Source organism: Sarcophilus harrisii, chromosome 4, assembly GCF_902635505.1.
Source record: "Sarcophilus harrisii chromosome 4, mSarHar1.11, whole genome shotgun sequence".
Classification (NCBI taxonomy): domain Eukaryota; kingdom Metazoa; phylum Chordata; class Mammalia; order Dasyuromorphia; family Dasyuridae; genus Sarcophilus; species Sarcophilus harrisii.
Genome location: NC_045429.1, coordinates 240,196,472 through 240,217,235, shown reverse-complemented (window position 1 = coordinate 240,217,235; position 20,764 = coordinate 240,196,472). Strand labels below are relative to the sequence as shown.

The window sequence follows — 20,764 nt, the reverse complement described above, 5'->3', positions numbered from 1 at the left end:
TCAATCTGTTGAGATATGTTTCTTTTTTCCCCTCAATAGTATTATATTTTTCCCCAAATACATGTAAAGGTAGTTTTCAGCATTCATTTTTGTAAGATTTTGTGTTCCAAATTTTTCTCCCTCTTCTCTCCTCTCTTTCTCCTTAGAAGCTTCTCCCTCCCCAAGAAAGCAAGCAGATATGGGTTTTTTGTTGCTATTGAAATATATGAAGAAAATCTGACCTCATGAAGACATACAGTAGGAAAAGGAAAGAGTATTTTAGTAGTCTTTCATAATTGTGAATATTCTTCTTTGTTACTACACTACACTACAACTCAACAAGTGGTTAAAGGTTAGATGCAATGTAGAATTTGAAATCATATCAATGAACTTTTTGTATTCTTGTTACATTAAAATATATTGTTCCTTGAATGAATTTAGCTTATGGATGATTTTGTATATCATGCATTAATCATTCAGAAAATATTGGCTCAGCAAGTTATGCATCATCTCCAAATGTTGATAAATTTCATTATACAATATAAAGCATTACATTCACTAATATCCCCTCTAACTTCATCAGAGAAATCTTTAAATATTGAAACATTATCAAGCTTCCATATAAAAAAGTTTTAAAATTTTCTAAAGCTCTATTAGCAAATATTGTCAACTTATTTCTTTTATCTGACAGGCTCACTTTGTTTTTTGAGAAAATGTCTGCCAAATATCAAAGTCCAGATAGCTATAGTTTGTCTGTCATATTTGGCTATTTCAAGTAAAAATGGTACTTTTATGGGGGGGAAAGGGGACTCTAATCACACTAGTGCTTCTTCTCAAGACAAACATCATCACTTTGGCATGTAATAAAAGGGCTTTGTGCATACTTTCCATTTCTTCACACAGAACACTGACAAGATGCATACTCAAAGGTCAAAATTTATTAAGTTAATAATTATATTGCTTCATCAAAGACATTCTTAAGCAAAACACTATGTGGCAATGAAGAAAATAATAATTACCAGTTCAGTTTGATTCCTCTGCTTTAATTTTCATTTAGGTACCAGTAGTTTTACTTGCCATTGTTTTTATATCATGAATGTACATATCAGAACTGTTCTTGTAAGATAAACCAGTAGTTTCATAGAATTTATTCAATACATGAACAAAGGCCAAGCAACAGGATATTAAACTTAAAGAATTGAAACGGAGTAATGGACATGCCTGAGAATGAACAATTAAAAACTCGATATATTGTAAGGGCTCTATGATGTGGACCCTTTGAGGGTTGGAATAGAGGTAAAACTGAGTACTAGAAAGGTTAAACAACAAAATATAGACAATAAAAGAATAAAAACTGGGTAGTCCTGAGGTGGCTCAGGCCACTGAGAATGAGATCTAAAAGAGGGTGAGAAGATCTATCAAAAGAGGTCCTGAAAAAGTGCCAAAAAGGGGTTGAGCATAAAGTGGGTTGAGAGAGAAATGAATGATGATAGCTAGCTAGGTAGAATTGAACATGGTGTGACAGTGATCTGGGTGGGCATGGATATGGTTAAGAGACCTTCATGGTGCATGTGAGAATGAACACAATGCATGTTTTGATTTTGCATTTAATTTGTATATATTTCACTTTAGAATGTAAACTCTCTGAAAGCAGAGACATTTCATTTTTTGACACTGTATCCTGAGCAGCTATTGCAACAACTCTTGTATAGGACATAAATTCTTTTTGATGACTCCCAATTCATTTTACAGGTGAGGAAACTGAGGCTTTTTTTTTTTTTTTTGCTGGTTAAGTGACTTGCCCAGGACCACACAGCAAGGAAGTGGTAAATGTCTGAGATCAGATTTGAACTCAGTTCCTCCTGATTTCAGGGATGGTGCTCCATCCACTGCACCACGGAGCTGCCCCTTGAGGCAAACAAATTTAAGTGATTTATTCAAAGTAGTAAGTATCTGAAGACAGGTTCTAACTGGTCTTAAGACTTCACATCAAATCCTCCTCCACTGTGTCACTTAGCCAGTGCCCAACTTTGACTAGCCTCAGAGTTCATTTTTAAATGATCAATATCTTTTTTTTTCCCATAATCTTTCTTTCAAATATATCACTTTTCTTTCCCAACTCAAAGAACCATTACTTTTGAGGAAGTAAGACAGAAAGGAAAAGGGAAAAATACAGTTTGGCAAAGCTAATTCACATGTCAACTGAGTATATCAGTAAAATTTGTTCCATAGCTATAGTTCCTCCCCTTTGCAAGAAAGGGAGGGAAATGCATTTTCTCGTCTTTTCTTCTAGGCTAATCTTGGTGGTTGTATTGACCATCACAGCACTCAGTCTTTATTATTGATCTTTCCATTTTCCTTGTTGTTATATATATTGTTTTCCTAATACTGCAGATTGAATCAATTTACATGTCTTTTCAGACTACAATACAGTGGTATTTCAGAGTTCATTCTTCTAATTGGAAGGCAGGTTGGTAAGGGACAATAAATGTGTCATTAAAATCTGACGTCAGGCATTTAGGAGTTACGTGATCAAGGGCAAGTCACCATCTACTTGCCTCAGTTTCCTCAATATTATTATCATAATATTATCTACTTTTCAAGGTTGTTATGAGGATCAAATGAAATAATGATTATAAAAAGTTTAGCATAGTACCTGGCATAGTAAATACTATATAAATATTACTACTACTACTATTACCACCACTACTATCTACTATTACTGCTGCTGCTGCTACTACTACTACTGCTACTACTGCTACTTCTACTACTACTACTAGGGAATTTTTTTGAGGCATTATTTCTACCAAAATAATGTATACCCTGTGGGAGCAGAACTTTCAATTATGTCTTTGTCAGTGACTAGAGCATAATAGATGCTTAATAAATGCTTCATGATTGCTTGATTGATGGAAGTATGAATATTATCCATATTTGGGCTATAACTATTACCTAAGAATCAGAACCCACTGGTCTGGAATCATTCACAGTGAATAAGCTCTCTTGGGGAATTTTTAATGTATTTTTGGTGGGGTTAGAGAGTGAAGACTCCTCACACTCAGTTTTTAACTCATTGAGCAGTTACTTTCTTTTTGAAGGAATTAGGTGAATGTTGGTAGATCAGAACACCCTTGGAAAAGAATAGAGAATTATTTGTTCCATCCAGATTATGACTAATTAAAGAAATTTGCCTAGAGGGAGCCCTATGTTTGGCAGAAGATAGATTAATGGGAGTAGGGGAAAAGCCCTGACATTTTTAGTCAATAATAAGAGTTTGGACTACATACGCTAGTCCTTCACCCTTATCAATCTCACTTACCAAAACAATAATAACATAGGTTACATTTTGATATTATTTTGCTTGAAAGATTTATTGTTTTCTTTTGAATTGGTTTTGTGTATGTATTGCTATATTTATTTCTACTTTGTATTTTAAACAGTGGCAATAACCCATCTGTGGAAAAAAACAACAAAAATACCACAATTTAACAATGTCCTTAAAATTCCTATTAAATTCTAGGTATAGGAATATTTTTAAAGTTATATTCTGGTAAAAAATTGAGCTTGTACCTAAAAAGTATAAATCCCTTAGATAAAGGCAAGCTTGTATAAGAGAGCAGAAGCAGATGAACCAATGGTATGATAGCAATAAATTATGTATTTTGTTTCATAGTACAGTTAGCTAATCATGATGAGAAGTGATAAAAAGCAACTTTATGAAAATCATTGCAATGGCTGAAAACTGGAGAATCTGAGAAGTTGGGGGAGATTAGAAATGTCTGCATTATGCTTCGAATTAAACGTCTTTTCTTTTAGTAATTGAATGACAAGACTAGTGAATATGAATGAAGACACAGGCATTCTTTTTCTTCTCTTATAATTTCTCATTTTCTATACGAGTCAGAGAATGATCAACATTTATTTGTTTGGGAGGAGATGTACAAATCAATCACTGCAAACTTGTTAGTTATAAACTAGCATATCTCCTTCATTTGAGCGAAGTCAAGGATTTTTGACACCAAACTGACTTGACATTTCAAAGCTCCCTGAGAATGTTTTTGAGTTATTGTACAAAGTTAAAGAATAGTTGAAAAAATTGGCTTAGATAAAGCAGTATTTGATAATAGTTAAGGATCCATAACTAATCTTGTTTACTCTTTGTAGTTGCCACTTTATTTAGGTTTTTTTTTTAACAAAATAAATAGACACGCACACACATACACAAACTCTCATGTTTCTCCTTAGAAAATTGAATTCTTTATTTTGTTTTTATATATTAAAAAGTTTTTTTGTAAAAAAAATAATAAATAGAACATTTGATATTTTTTTCAAACTTAAATTTGCAATTATTTCTCTTAATCAACAATGTAATAGGAAGCCTATTCCTAGGGTATTTGAACACAGCAGCACTCACTTGATAGCTTATCCTAATAATAGATAAAATAACTAGGAGGAAATAAATGTTGAATGTTGATGTTGAATACCTTAACTTTTGCTGCAATTGTTATAAGCATGGTAAATAGGGAAATGCAGTGGAATCAAAGGTAGCCAATATGCAGATGTGGTGTTTAGCTAGGATTATCTAGGAATTAAGAATGTTTACTAATACTGGTAAAGTTATGACTGGTCCCAAAGAGTTGCTTTTGGGTAGAATTGTTTTATAAGGATAAGGATAATTTAAATAAACCTTTGGTTAATAGGAATGGGTACAGCTTTAGGTTTATATGTGTGCTTTCTTATTTCTCAGAAATCTTGTATATATTGGATGTGCTTGAAAAGGTGAATCTGTGATGAGATAGTAGTCTAGCCTACATGTCTGTGAAAGTGATTTTTCTGAGAATCTGCCCTTATTTTTTTTGAGAGCTCTAGACTTTGCACCTATAAATTGACTACTGTCTATAGAGAATTTTCATATACTGTGTGAAGTAAAATTTGTCTCATGAGAACAACTACTGGGGTCTTTACTATCCCCGTGGAACACAGATAAGTGCATTAGCCAATCTCTAGTTGGAAATTTTCAAAGGTTGATATTGTATAAAGGAAAGCAAAACTTTGAATTTGTAATAATCATAAAAATAGCATTAGAAAGACAAAGGCCCAGAAACCCATTCTAGAAAATAATCTTCTACTTGCCGCATGATTTTACATTTTTTTTTGCTTCAGTTTCTTTACAAATAGAATAAAAGGATAAACTAAGCGATCTACAGACTGCTTTCAAGAACCCACCTTCTATGATTATAGAGAATAAAATGTTTCCAGTAAACAAATTTATGGCAGTATCTCAGAGACTCTGTGTGTGATAGAATGTGATAGACTTTATGCAAGTCCCCCCAGTATGCATGATACTATTCTAAGTAAGTGCCAGACAACACAAAATGAATGTCATATCTACCAGAATATGTAGAAAGAATCCTGTGTGTACCCAAGCTAAGAGTAAGACAGTGGGCGTTGGTATTGAGAATACATGGTGTCCATGTAATGAGCAAATATGAAAAAAATGATATGGGTAAAATGCTATTTGTTTTAATTTTTTTTCTGAAAGTATTTTTGGCCCCAGATCAGTTTACATCATTAGGTTACATACATCTTGTCATTGTGTGCAACTTGTAATATGATATAAAACATTAAATTGACCAACCGATTAAAGTAATGCTTTCCTTTTTGAACAAGTGGACATACTTCTGCAATGAGTAAGAGAAGCTCCATTTCCATGGGAATGTTTCCTGGCACCAGATACTTGGCGTGTTCTTATAACCAGGAAGCCAGAAAATGCTAATTTCTGATAGACTTAAAAAGACCTGAAAACCAACATTGAATTCTGTTCTGTCAGATCTATTATAGCAAGGGCCTTTAATGATCCTATGCATGGATAAATAGTTTAAATTTTATTCTTCCTTTAAAACTTAATTATAATAAGATAACATATTTATCAGTGAGCAGCTAGTTCTATTCATTTTTTAGTTTATCTTGTAGTCTAGTGATTGAAGAAAGCAAGGAATTTTTGTTTTTTATATTTTTTTGTCTCTATGCTCAGTGTCCAACACTGTGCCTGGCACATAGTAGGTACTTTATAAGTATATTGATTTATTGATAAGTCTATATCGATATTTGTATATTAAAAGTACTGAAATATGTTGTTTATCTGTGTATATTTTACCTAGCCTCTAGTAGAATTGTAAGGTTCTTGAGGGCAAGAACTTTTGTTTTCTTTTTGTATTTTTGTACTCCCAGCACCTATTATGGTGTTGAATACATAGCACATGGAGCATGTTTAATGGATAGCTGTGGAATTGAATTGCAGTAAAGATCAAGAAGCCAAGGTAAATTATTGTTACCATAAGTTCAGTTGTTTCAGTCATGTCCAACACTTCATGATCTTTTCAGCATTTTCTCGGCAAAGATACTAGAATGGTTTGCCATTTCCTTCTCTAGCTCATTTTACAGATGAAGAAACTGAGACAAACAACACTGAATGACTTAATTAGGGTCATATAACTGTTAAGATCTTAGGCTAGATTCCTGACTAAGTCTGACATTCTATTCACTGTGCTATCTCGATGCCTTACTAGAAATCTATAGTTTCTTAAAATTTAACTGAAAATGTTCAGTTATTTTCAAACAGCAGCACAGAATAATGGATAGAGAGCTGGCCTTGATGTCAAAAAGTTCGGGTTTATTTAGGTTTTATCTCTGGCACATATGGTAACTTCAAGCAAATGAATCCCCACTCTTCTGAGATCTAAGATATTAAATGGCAGAGGAGGTGCTGCTCTGCATTGGTAAAGGATGTCCCTTCTCTGGGAGTTTACTATATCAATAAAACCATAGGCCCAGTTGCTTTTCCAAGATTATAAACTATGTCTTATCAGATTCCAGTGAATTCCAATAAGAGACTGATAGCTGTCTACTAAAAATTGTCTTTGCACAAGGCAGTATTAAAATAATTTTTAGTTTTTGTTCTATTTAAATTTTCACCAAATTGTCTACTTTTGATTATGTACATTTAATATGACATTGTCTGGAATTGTCTGACTTTAGGCAATCACAGAACCATCAGTAGTCATGAAACCCTTGTGGCCTTTAAAGCACAATGTCTCAGAGGATTGAGTATTAACTAAAGAAAAAAGAGAATATCAACAACAGAATCCTCCTCAGAAATTCTAAACCTCACTTTTAATACCTTGATGCCTTTGTTCACTAAAAATCTTACTCTTCTTTTTTGCCTTTTTTTCAGGGATTTAAAAATTGATGTCTTTTGGTTTTGTATCACATTCATTTCTGAAGGTATCTCTTCTCATGCCCTTATTCATAAAACCTGCCTTATAACAAAAACTTAAAAAGAAGGGGGGAAAGCATTTCAGTAAAACTATCTAGTATATTGACAGTATCTGACAATCTATCCATAGTTCTTCATCTCTGCAATGAAGGGAGGGAGATTTTTTTTTCTCAATCCATATTTGGAGCCAAGTTTGATCATTAAAATTACACAAAATTCAACTTTGTTTTATTGTTCTTTCATTAAATTATTATGGTTCTATATATTATTCTCTTGGTTCTGCTTATTTCCCTATACTTCAGTTCATAGAATTCTTATATTTCTCATATCTTATTTTTTATGTCTTAGGGCATGGTAATAGTATACTACATTAACATAGCACTGTCTGTTTAATTCCATCTACTCAGTTCTTTTGCATAATTAAAAAAAGTTTCAATCACCATTTTGGTTTACAGGGAAATTTTTCTTTGTCTTTGATCTTCTTGGGGTTATAAAAGGATATGCACATTCGGTTATCTTTATAGCATAATTTTAAATTATCTTCCAGAGTGGGTTAGACTATTTCATAACTCCAACAACAATGCATTTAGTGTGGTGCTCTTTCTGCTTTGAAATTTTACATCTTTTGATTCAAGCTATTTCCAATGATTTTGTGATGAAGAAAGCCATCTGCACCCAGAAAGAGGACTGTGGGAACAGATTGTGGATCACAAAATAGTATTTTCACCATTTTAATTGTTGTTTGCTTGCATTTTGTTTTCTTTTCAATTTTTTTTCCTTTTTGATCTGATTTTTCTTGTGCAGCATGATAAGAAGAATTGCACATGTTTAACATATATTGGATCACTTGATATCCAGGGGAAAGGGTAGGGGAAAAGAAGGGGGAAATTTGGAATACAAGGTTTTGAGTGAGTGTTGAAAATTATCCATGTTTTAAAAGTAAAAAGCTTTAATTAAAAAAAGAAAATTTCCATTGTTTTACCAGAAGGGAATAGCCAGAATCAAGATGGCAGAGAAAAGCAGCAACTTACCTGAGCTCTCCTCTATACATCTTTGAATAATGCCATAAAACAATTCCTGGAGTGGCAAACCTCACAAATGGGCAAAGTGAAATAATTTTCCAGCCAAAGACTCACTTGGATAAGAGTGGAGCACAGTCCATCATAGGCTATTCCAGCACAGACAAGGCTCCAGCAAATCAGGAGCAGTACTCAGAGTGCACAGTGGGTAAAGGGACCAAACTACTAGTCAGAATGAGATTACAGAGGTTTCTTTAATGGCACTATGACAGGTGATTTGCCCATACTCGGATCTGGATTGTAGTCTTGGTGGCAGAGCAGTCCCAAGGAAAAGAGGAGCATTAGTATACTAGATCTTATAGCCACAATAGAGTAGGACCTTCTGCACAGTTCTAGGGTAGAAAAGAGTGCATGTGGTCACTCACAGGCCAGAGCACAGTCTAGAAGAATAAAAAAAGAATCTCTCCTTAGATCATATCACCTTGGAAGAACTGAAAACTTACAGGTCCCTAGAAGTGTCTCTGAAAATAGCTATACTCAAACACTGAAGCTTGGGACAGTGCTCCCTTCACCTTGCAAGCAAAACCCCACTTTAACAAAGAGTTGAAAGTAAAAAAAAAAAAAAAAATAGACTGGAAAAATGAGGAAACAGCAGAAAGAAATTCTAACCATAGAAAGATCCTATGGATCAAAATACAGTCATCACAAGACAATATCAAGGCTCCCAGAAAAATATGAATTAGTCTCAGACCATGAAAGGGCTCAAAAAGGATTTTGAAATCAAGTAAGAGAGGTAGAGAAAAAATTCAGAAGAGAAATGAGAGGATGCAAGAAAATCATTTAAAAAATCAACGGCTTGACAAAAGAGACTTAAAAGAATACTAAAGAAAATAGCACCTCAGAAATACAGACTAGACCAAATGGTTTTTTAAAAAAAAACAATGAGGAGAAAAATGCCTTGAAAAATCAGTACTGATCAAATAGAAAGAGAGGTATGAAAAATGGACTGAAGAAACAAAAAAAAACTCCTTTAAAAATAGAATTGGTCAAATGGGAAAGGAGGAACTAAAAATCACTGAAGAAAATAATTCCTTAAAAATTAGAATTGAGCAAATGGAATCTAGATACTTTATGAGAAATCAAGAAACAATAAAACAAAATCAAGAAGATAGAAAACAATATGCAATACCTTATTGAAAAAATACTGACATAAAAAATAAAACCATGAAAGATAATTTAAAAATTATTTGACTCCCAAGGCAATCCCCAATAGACTTTGGATAGAAAATGCAAACTGCTTCCAGGAAAAGAACTAGGGAGACTGAATGTAAATCAGCACATGCTGTGTTCACTTTTTTCTGCTTTTTTTCTCTCCATGATTAATAAAAAAATTATGGGTATTAAAAATAAATTTTAAAAAATTTAAAGATAAAAATTATTGGACTACTTGAAAACCATCATCAAAATCAGAACCTAGACATTATTTTTCAAGAAATTATCAAGAAAAACTGTCCTGATATTCTTGTATTAGAGGGTAAAATAGAAAATGAAAAAAAAATCCCAATAACTTTATAAGATTTCAAAATGAAAACTCCCAGGAATATTACAGCCAAATTCCAGAGTTCCCAAGTGAAGGAAAAAATATTTCAAGCAGCCAAAAAGAAACAATTCAAGTGTCATATCAATTAACAAGATTTATCAGCTTCTACATTAAAGAATCAGAGGGTTTGGAAGATGATATTCTGGATAATAGTAGAGCTAGAATTATAACCAAGAATCACTTATCCAGCAAAACTGAGTATAATACTTCAAGAAAAAATAACAGATATTCAATGAAATAGAGAACTTTCAACCATTCTTATTGGAAAGGCCAGAATTGAATATAAATTTTGATTTTTCAAATACAAGACAAGAGAAGCATAAAGAAAAGGAAAGAGAAAAATACTTGCCTTTTCAATAAGGAAGGTAGGGAAAGGAAGGGGGGAAATAATTTGGAACTCAATTTTTTTAAATGAATGTTAAAAACTGTATTTACATGTAATTAGAGAAAAAATAAAATACTAAACAAAAAATAATGAAGTAAAGAAAATTTCCATTTTGTCATCTTTATCCATTTGCTGGGTATGATATGAAATCTCATAGTTGTTTTCATCTGTGGTTCTTCTATTATTGATTTGGAGCAACATTTCATATTAATGTTAATAGTTTGCAATGACTTTTCTTGAACAATTGCAATTGTTTTTTCATATCCTTTGTCCAATTATGCATTGAGAAATTGTTCTAGGTGATATATATATATATATATATATATATATATATATATATATACACACATATTTATTTGATGTCCTTTATATCTCTTCAAATTCCCTCCCCCTATTTCTAAATTTCTTTCTAATCTTTCCATAAGTTCCTGTCAAAGAGGGAGTTCTTCTCAAGTAATATATGAAATATATGTTTTCTAGTTTATCAATCACTGGGTTACTAATTTCAGTGATTGATGATAATTGCTTAAAGAGTTTATTCCACTGATTTACTTTTTTTAATTTTCTAACTACTAATTGATTTTTATAATTGCTGCTTTTACTATAATATGAAGGCTGGAACTTAGCTATCCTCCAATAATTCTTACTTTTTTACACCATCTCTTTTGGATGTCTAGATCTTTTGTTCTTCCAAATGAATTTTCTTATCATTTGTATTCTTCTATAAAATATCATGTTGGTAGTTTGATGTAGCATCAAAATTTTCAATTATTTCAGGCAGCATATTCATTTTTATTATGTTGATGTAAACTAATCAGGAGCAACAAGTCCAATGTTGGTCTTATGTGACATATAAAATTTACTTGTGTGGCTGTTTTTTCAGGATGAAGATGGTTTACTTGGTGCCCCTGGACCACCTGGTCAAAAGTTAAAAATAAATTTTGAATATTCTATTTATTTTTTTAGTTAAAAATTTTGGTTTATTAAACTTGATATTTTAATACTATCTTATTATCTTTTAGATTAGTCATATTTATTCAACAAATGCCTCTTCCTTCCCCTCCTAGGGGACAATGTCTCATAATGAAGAATTTTATTTATTTTTATTTTTTATTATAGCTTTTTATTTATAAGTTATATGCATAGGTAATTTTTCAGCATTGACCCTTGCAAAACCTTCTGTTCCAGCTTTTCCCCTCCTTCCCCCCACCCCTTCCCCTAGATGGCAGGTAGACCAATACATGTTAAATATATTAAAGTATATGTTAAACATAATATAGTTATTTTGCTGAACCAGAAAAATCGAACTTAGAACTAAGGTAAAAATAACCCAAGGAGGAAAACAAAAATGCAAGTGGACAAAAACAGAAGGAGTGAAAATGCTATGTTGTAGTTCACATTTATTTCCCATAGTTCTTTCGCTGGATGTAGCTGGTTCTCTTCTTTACTGAACAATTAGAACTGATTTGGTTCATCTCATTGTTGAAGAGAGCCATGTCCATCAGAATTGATCATCATATAGTATTGTTGTACTTCTTGTTCTGCTCATTTCACTCAGCATCAGTTCATGCATTCTATTTATTTTTAAACATCCTTAGCATTTATAGAACAAAACTATTTTGAACTATTGAATTATTATAGAACAAAATTATTTAACATAATGGAATCTCTTCAGAAAGTCCTGAAGAAACCCACAACTTTCCTGTTACAGATTTGTGTTAAAAGGATTCACTCTCAAAAAGACATACTCTAAACTCTTTTCCCAGCAGTGATTTTTAATAATATTTCTATTTTGTAAATGTTGTAATAGCATATAATCATTGTCCCACATGAATAATTTTTTATCAGCTTTAACTGCTCTATATCTTTAATGATCCTAGGAGTCCAAAAGCCAGAGACTTTAATTCAAGATGGAATCTAACATTTTCCTGATCATGTTCCTACATTTGATTGTCTGAAATCAGTTTCCATTTTGAAAATTTTTATCAGAACAAACTCAGTGCAGTGTTGCCAAATGAATAAACTACTTTGAAAATCTCAAAAAATGATTTAGAAAATGATCTCTTCGTGAACATTCTCCTGGAAATAAGAGATTTGTAATCTTGAATGAATGAGTGAAAAAATAATTTATTAGCCATTTACTATGGGCAAAGCATTATGTTAAGTCCTGAGAAAACAAACTGAAAAGTAATACAGTCCTGTTCTCAAAGAGCTCACATTCTAATGGAGATCAGACAAATGGTTTGCCATATTCAGCTTCAAGTCAGATGGAAAGGTTTTGTGGTCCTTAGAGTACAGGAGCAAAGCATACAGTAACAACTCTCATTTAATGTCATTTCTACTGATAAAAGGACCTATCAGTTTGTGATATGGAAAAATCTGACAATGCCAAGAACTTCAATGGTAAAACCTTTCCTGGATCTTTAGTATCTATGATTATAGCACCTGAAGAAACAGTTGCCAGTTGAGGGTTTCGGAGAGTTACTGAAGTGACTGAATAACTGAAGTTTTTAACCAGATTTAGCTATTTCCTAAGGGATGACGTAGATTTTGGGAGGAAGGAGCATGATTGTATCTGGTTTGAATTACCAAAAGCTCTTTGAAGGCTTTTGCCTGGTGGCCAAGAAAAAAACATAGGTGAATTATTTCTTGGTATATCAGCTGTCATACCATTGCACAAATCACACCATAGCAAGGGGAAACATTATTGATGGAGTGTAAAGTGTCTACAAGAGCTAAGGGAACAGTTTTGGGGATTCAGATAAGTTTCACAGATCTGTTTGGTAATATGCCAGAAGTGCTATAAGGTGTCATTTTGAAAAGGTCTTTACCTACTTTCTGTTGGAACTTTTTTTTCATTCAACACATCCATCATTAGACATTACTAAGTATGAAGAAACCAGAGATGGCAAGAGCAAAATTGGAGGACTCTGAATTTCTTCAAAGTCCTTCTTGACGAAATCATGCATTGATACAGCATGTGTGCTGAGAGTCAAATTCCAAGTCAGGGGATATGTAGATTTATCTGCTGGGAAATAACTTTGGGCTTTGCAGCAGCTGTTTCTGGTGGCTACATCACATTGAGTGGAGTGGCTGATGTGCTAGAGGCATTAAGTAGTTTGGATGTCAGCTTACATTAAGTGATGAAATTAAAGTCTATATTCCAGGAACAAAAAATAGACTTCTGTTTTCTGAAGCAAAATGTTCTACCTTCACCACTTTCTACACATGTGTCTTTTTAAGAGTAGATCTAAGAGATTGTTTTCTAATATATTTCTATCAATTTTATAATTTTCTTGATATTAAGTAAAAAACACCAGGTAACATATTCTCAAAGATGTAGGGCAAAAAAGTTGAAAGGAAAAGTTTTTCTTTCTCTTCCTCCATTTGCTGATTCATTCAGCAGATATTTATTGACTATCTTCCCTGTATTTTAACACTGCATTTCTTCCTATAAACTATTTCTATCTTTGATACACATTTAAATATGTTTAGGATTGCAGAATAGTTATTCTCCATCTCTGTTTGCTTTTCTGTAAAAAGGGCATAAAAATAGCACCCACTTCTTAGCATGATTACAAGTATCAGATGAGATAATAATTGTAAAATACTTCACACAGTGACATACATAGTAAATATTATAGAAATATAAGTTATTATTATTCAAGTAAAAATATTTATGAAATGCTGGTCATATCCTGGACATTGGGTTAGCTAAAAGCTATACAATACAGTTCTTAATGGGTTACTAATATTGAGGGCTGCTACATCAGATCATCAAGGTGCATATTCTTCATCAAAGAGTCAAACTGCCTGTCCTTCTCTAGGGATCACCTCTGTTAACATATTACAGATTTTATTACATTAAAGTCTCTTTGACTGAGGATGAGGAAAGTCAAGCTTTAAGGGGAAATTTTTCATTTTAGACTAGAGACTATGAAATCTAGTGGAATATCAAGGTGGCAATAACTAGCAAACATGGTATTGGTATGGAACATCTAGAGATTTCCCTTTTGCCACCAGTTGTTCTCATGAGAAAACCCAGTTGTTCTATGATTGAATGAAACCATCACCTTTGAATTTGTTTTATCTTTAAATTAATAAAACTAATTATTTTTTTAAAAGCTATATCACTTAAATTTATACATGCCATATATACACATGCACATCTCTATATCTATGTTTAAAGGAGGGAGGAAAAGAGAGAGGGATGGAGAAAGAGAGAGAAAAAGAGAACGAGAGAGAGAGAGAGAGAGAGAGAGAGAGAGAGAGAGAGAATGTATATTCCACCCTCCAATGAAGACATTTATCCTTCTGTTCTTTATAATGATGTGCAGGCAACCTTGAGTTTTGAAGACTATTACCAAGAAAGCATAAATTCTACCATGTCCTGCAAAACTGGAAAAATTTGTAATTAGGCCCAAGGATATATTTATTGTAAGTTTCATCTGAGGATAAGACTGGCCAAGTTAGAAGAAACTCATTATCCAAATTGGTCATCAAGTGATTAAGTTTTTGGCCCCAGTAATTCATAGAAGTTATCTATTAATCTTGGAAGGATTCCTGTCTATGTCAGGAAAAGGAGCTTCCACATCCATGAAACTGTTGATATCTGTTAAACTGGATAGAATTGCATTTTATGAAGTGTTAAGGCTGTATTGTTATATGTATTGCATTTCTTTACAACAGGGAGACCATGGCTTTGAAGGAAGAAAAGGAGAAATTGGTGAGAAGGTAAGGATTTTAAAAAATGTGTGAAGATATGTTTAGAAGAATTACACATATTTAACCTATATTGGATTACTTGCTGTCTAAAGAAGAGGGAAGATGGGGAAGAAGGAAGAAAAATTTGAAACACAAGATTTTGCAAGGGTGAATGCTGAAAACTATCTATGCATATATTTTGAAAAATAAAAGGCTATTATAAAAAAAGAAAAAAGGTCAAAATAAATTTCCTCACTTTCATAAAAAGTAATATTTATATACTTATACAATATAGTACATATTACATATATATAATATAGTATACAATATAATATACTTATACAAGATAGATTATTTTTAATCCTCAAAATAAACAATTTCATTTGTATTGTGTTTTCCACTTTTGTTATTCAATTGTTCAGTCTTGTCCAACTCTTTGTGACTCTGTGGACCATACTATAACAATACTGTCCATGGTGTTTGCCATTTCCTTCTTTGATGATTGGTCAGTAATAATAAAATTATGATTCCAATTAAGTTAGGTAATTTCAAGTCTTAAAAGATCATAGCAGATCTTTTGAATCTTCCTAGAGTGGTATTCTGTACTTATAAAAATATGCTAAATACTATGATGATTCCTTTCCCAAACTATGTTCCACTCAACTCACCTCTCATCTGCACTTGTATGCACATGATTATTTACATATTGTCTTCTTATTTAGATTATAAACTCCTCGACGTTAGGAGCCATGTTTGTGCCTTTTTTGGTATCCTCAGGGCCATTAATACAGTTCTTCATACACTTTTGTTATTTAATTGTTTAACTCTTTATAACTCTGTGGACCATAGTATGACAATACCGTCCATGGCATTTTTTTGGCAAAGATATTGGAGTAGTTTGATGTTTCCTTCTTTGACAGATTGATTCAAAGAGAAATTAAATGACTTGCCCAAGATCACACAGCTAATAATTTTATCTGAGAACAGATTTAAACTGAGATCTTTCTGACTCCATTATTAGAGTTCTATCCAGTGATTCACCTAGCTGCCACCATTAGGCACACAGTAAGTGCTTAATAAGTGCTTGTTATTGACAGTTATTATAATGATTAACAACACATAGGCTTGATAGGGTTGCTTACCTATTCAATGAACTCTAGTAGTTCAAGGATCAAGGAAAAAAACTCCTTATTTGGCATTTAAGACCCTTCATAACCTGATTCCTCCTCTGTATGTATTCTAAAATTCAACTGAAATTGCTTTCTTGATGATCCTTACATATAACATTCTACTTTACTCCATGGCTTTTCTTAGTTTTTCCTTAAACTCAGAGTATACTCTTTCCTCACCTGCTTCTCTTAAAATTCTTAGGTTTCTTTAAAGCTCAATTCAAATGGCAGCTCAGACATGAGTCCTCACCAGATTTTCCCAGATGTTAGTGTTTTTCTGCTCAGAGTACCTTGTATTTATTTTATATATGTATATACACATATATACATACTTTTTTTTCTTTCTGATAGAATGTAAACTCCTTGAGAGTAGGAACTATTTAATTTTTTTTATTTGTATCCCCAATATCTAGTAGAATGAATGAAACATGGTAGGTGCTTAAAAATGATTGATTTAGTATTATGGCAACATATTTCCTGGTAATGATTGTTTCTTATAGCAACACCCATATTGTCATTAGAAGCAGTTAATTACAGTGGTCATTTTGAATTAGCTGATAATTTATTGTGAAAAGTATATACTATCAGTGACTTGACTATTGCAATAGTAATTGTTAATTCATCTCTTTAAAATTGAAAAATATCTATGCCCATCAAATTATAAGTGTCTCTTCAGTTTTTGTGGTTAGACATTGTTTTTCATTGTTCTGTAAGACTATCAAAGGAGACAACATGGAAAAGTGATTTAAATTTTGTTTCCTTTGCCTTCCACCTTTTAGTCTGTCTTCCTACACCAATGACCAGTATATATCTTGAAGAAAGAACAGGAATTGGAATATATAATCCAAGAATAGACTCATCTGCTTTAAATAAGGAGTAAAACACATTTATATACTGGTTTAAAGTTTACCAGTTTCCTGACTATAATCTCATGTGATAGCCATTGTAAGTATTAACCCCATTTTACACTGGTGAAAGGTGAGGCTTGACCATAATAAGTAAGTATTAGAGACAGGATTATAACCCAGAACTTTGAAGTCTAAAATTTAGTGCACTTTCACTTTGTTGTGCTGACTGTGTATACTTAAATTTCTCCGTATCCATTAGCAATTTGCTTCCCCAGTGGCTCTTATATGTAACGCCTCAACATGTATTATAATTACAAGGTAAGCAACTTATGTTTTGTAAGCTCCATGGTAATTACTTTTAGATTTATTAAGTGCAGCAAACATCTGTAAGAAATTGTGATAGCTGCATAATTTATGAGCACTCCATTAAATGATGCCTGTTTTAAATGAGCTACTTTTTAGAAAATGGGTCACTTTGCTGAGGGAGCCTTATAATATTTCTGCGCTAGAACTCCCCTGATTCTAAGCACAAATTTAAGTTAAAAAGATTTGCTTTTTTATATTTCTGATTTATCAACGTGTTTTGCCTGCATTAAAAAGCATCAGAATAAATAAAAAGAATCGACAGAGTCTCAGTAATTTAAAGAGGCACCAAATCATTAAGCCCATGTCTAGGTAGCTGTTTTTGTGTTTTATGTGTACATTTTACTTCAGGAGGTAATAACCTACTCCTGGGCAAAGAAAACAAGGGATCTTTAGTTTGCAGACATCCCTCCATGTTCTTCATATTTATTATTATATAGAATAAATGACAGAGTATATGGTTTGTCTCATATCCCTATACTTAGCTTTAGTCGGAGATGAAAACTATTTATAAAAGTGATCAGAAGGAAATGAGGCATCAAAGATTAAAAATGATCTTGTCATAATTTAAAACAATAATAGTTTATAGCCAGATGCATTATTCCTGTTGTAATTCTTATACTGTAAAAAGGTGCTGCCTTGAGAAACTAAATCTTATCTTCTAATTATGTGAAATACCTCTTTTTTGTTTTGATTGGATATTATGTATTAATTGGAAAATTTTGATGTTTCTAATCAGTTTATTAAGATAAAATCAAATCAAATCAATAAGCATTTATTAAACACCCACAATATTCTAAACCCTGTACAAAAGCCAAGACAGATGATAAACTACTATAGGGAAATTGATACTTTTTCCTTTCCTTTGAAATTCAAAGAATGACAGGTATGCTAATTACATATTATTGGGTAACTATAAGAAAGAAAAAAATCAAAGTTCATAAAATATGTCTTTTTCCCATCATGGATTACACAAGTTTGATTTTTAAATCTTTATACAAAAAGTCCATTAACCTTGTTTATAATTTTAAATTGATCTAACTCTCTTTTGTCCTTCATTTCATTGCTCCTCTTTGAGTAATTTTTAGTAGTGTTTAAAACCAACTGTTATTCTAAATGTCCCAATATATGAATTGTAAAATAAAATTGTTCCAGGAAATTTTATGCATGAAGCTATCACATCCTTTAATTCGAAACCACAATCAACTAAACTATCAAAAACACCAGCTTTTCAAAAACATTAAAATATATTGCTATTAAAATCACTTTTCTTTAGTGATCTTGAATAGAAGCCAAACTGAGGAATCTCTTGCTTTCATAGAATCCAAATGAGTGGGGGAAGCAACATTACAGCCCTGTTTTTCTACCCAATTGGTTCCTATAGAAACATCATTGTCAGTCATTGTCCAAGAATGATCCCACGGAACTTGCCATTTGATGATGATGGTCTCATTGAAAATTACAGATATGAAACAGCATTTAGTAACACTTGTAGATACTCAACAAATAAAAGTAGCACAATTTTGTCAAATCAGTGCTTAGGTGAAGGTAAGTTGGAAAGAAAACATACCTACTGATATTTAATTTGCAATTCCTTGGCTTATTCTTGGACACTAGCTCTCCTTCTTGAGCACACAGCCAGATTAAAAATTACTCAGTTTCACTATGTACCAGTTCCCTTCTTTATAGACTATGACAAAACCTTGTCCCAGCCACAAGAAGCAGAGTACATGCTTATATACGGAGAGTAGATTAAAAAAAAAATCATCAGGGAATTGGACACTTTCATCATCTTATAACACTGCTTTGTGTTATTCTGAATTTGTTATTTTTTGTCAGTGTGGTATAATATCTAATTTTTTTAAGCTAACTTTAGATTTTGTCCACATTATAGGAACTATGTTGCTGTTTCTCCTATTTCTTGTAGGACAGTTGTGATTTTAGGAAGGTGCTGCCATGACATAAAAGTTAATTAGATTTGAAGGAGAGAGGCCTATGTAAGGTCACTTGCCTCACTTTCCCCTCCAGAGCCATCTGGTCAGTGGTCAGATATAGATCAGGAAAACTGGAGATGGCCCTGGATGCAGTAGACCTTGGCCCTTTTAAGCTAAGGTCTTCAACAGGTGTCAGTTTGACTGAGATCCATTAAGTGATACCAGAGACAACGTTTTATGTAAGTTCACTATCAGTAAAGAAAAAAAACACAAAAAAAAATTATTGTTAGATGATGCAGCCTCTCAGTTCAAGAATACTATTTTTATTCTTGTCTTTCCATTCTTAAAAAGGATCAATGACATCAAATTGCAAATGAATTGGATCTAGGTGAGGCAGACTTTCAGGAATATAATGCTAATGGATAAGGATTCTTTTTTTTTTTTTTTTGACAATGACCATTTGTAAGTTATTGTATGAATTGAATATACATTTGAGTCAAATGTATAGTTTGTATAACTTAGGAAAAAACATTAGTTCTGTGGGGTTGTATTATGTTAAGAAGAAGGTGTTAATATGAAAAGAAAAAGCAAATACACAATTTTAAGGCCTATCTTTAGAAATAATTGCTTCAAATCCTGCTAAAATCCCATTTTTAGTCGGGTTTCAGAGGATCATAGATTTTGAGAGCTGGAAGGAATCTAGAGACTATCAAATCTAGTCTCTTCATTTTATAGGTAATGAAAATGAGGGATAGAGATATATTTTTTTAATGACTTGCTCAGGGTCACACAGTTTTAAGTGTCTAAGTTTAAATGCCCAAATCTTTCTGATTCTATGTTTAGTGTCCTATTCCATACTGTGCTTCTTTTTCTTTCTTATATATGCTATAAAAAACCTGAAGGTTGAATAAATTATGTAGCTATTCTATTATACTGATGAGCTTTATGAATTAATTTTGTTTATCCAGAAGACAGAAATAACCAGCTACTACTGCCATTCTTGCCATCCTTTCCTTACATCCTATTACAAATACAGTGACTTTTTATTTTAAGAATGACATTTTAAATCACAGGACGTGTAGTAACAGCTCCATGTTGTAAAGCCTGATTACTCACCTTGTATGTCAGTTTGCCATTCCATGAAAAGATCAGGTCTCAGAATTAAATAAAGGCCATTTTAATGATTGAAAAGGGAGAAGAGAAGCAAATTGGAATTTAATCCAGTTCTGGTTGCTTTTAAGGAGACGATAATTCCATTTAGTAATTGATATCATCTTATCTTTAGTTATGCCTTTTTATTCTAGTCTGGGGAAATTCTGTTTAATTCAACCTAATCTTAGTTACCATTGTTTTTATGACCTTTCCTCTACTTAGAACTCTCCAAATTCAATTCAAATATCTCCATGTCTTTGATTCAATCCCTAAAACAATCTGGTAAAAGAAGAGTGTGAACTATAGTATATCTTTTTTGATCCCATTGAAATGAA

The 20,764-nt window shown here is 32.4% G+C and overlaps 1 protein-coding gene across 1 annotated transcript in view; it reads left to right on the top strand.

Moving 5' to 3' along the window:
• LOC116423604 (collagen alpha-1(XIX) chain-like) overlaps window positions 1–20,764 on the top strand; it is a 147,546-nt gene that overhangs the window by 101,882 nt on the left and 24,900 nt on the right. The window contains exons 12-14 of the mRNA XM_031968611.1: window positions 14,949–14,993; window positions 17,240–17,298; window positions 18,728–18,891. Coding sequence (XP_031824471.1) covers window positions 14,949–14,993; window positions 17,240–17,298; window positions 18,728–18,891 — 268 coding nt within the window. The remainder of the gene's footprint in view (window positions 1–14,948; window positions 14,994–17,239; window positions 17,299–18,727; window positions 18,892–20,764) is intronic.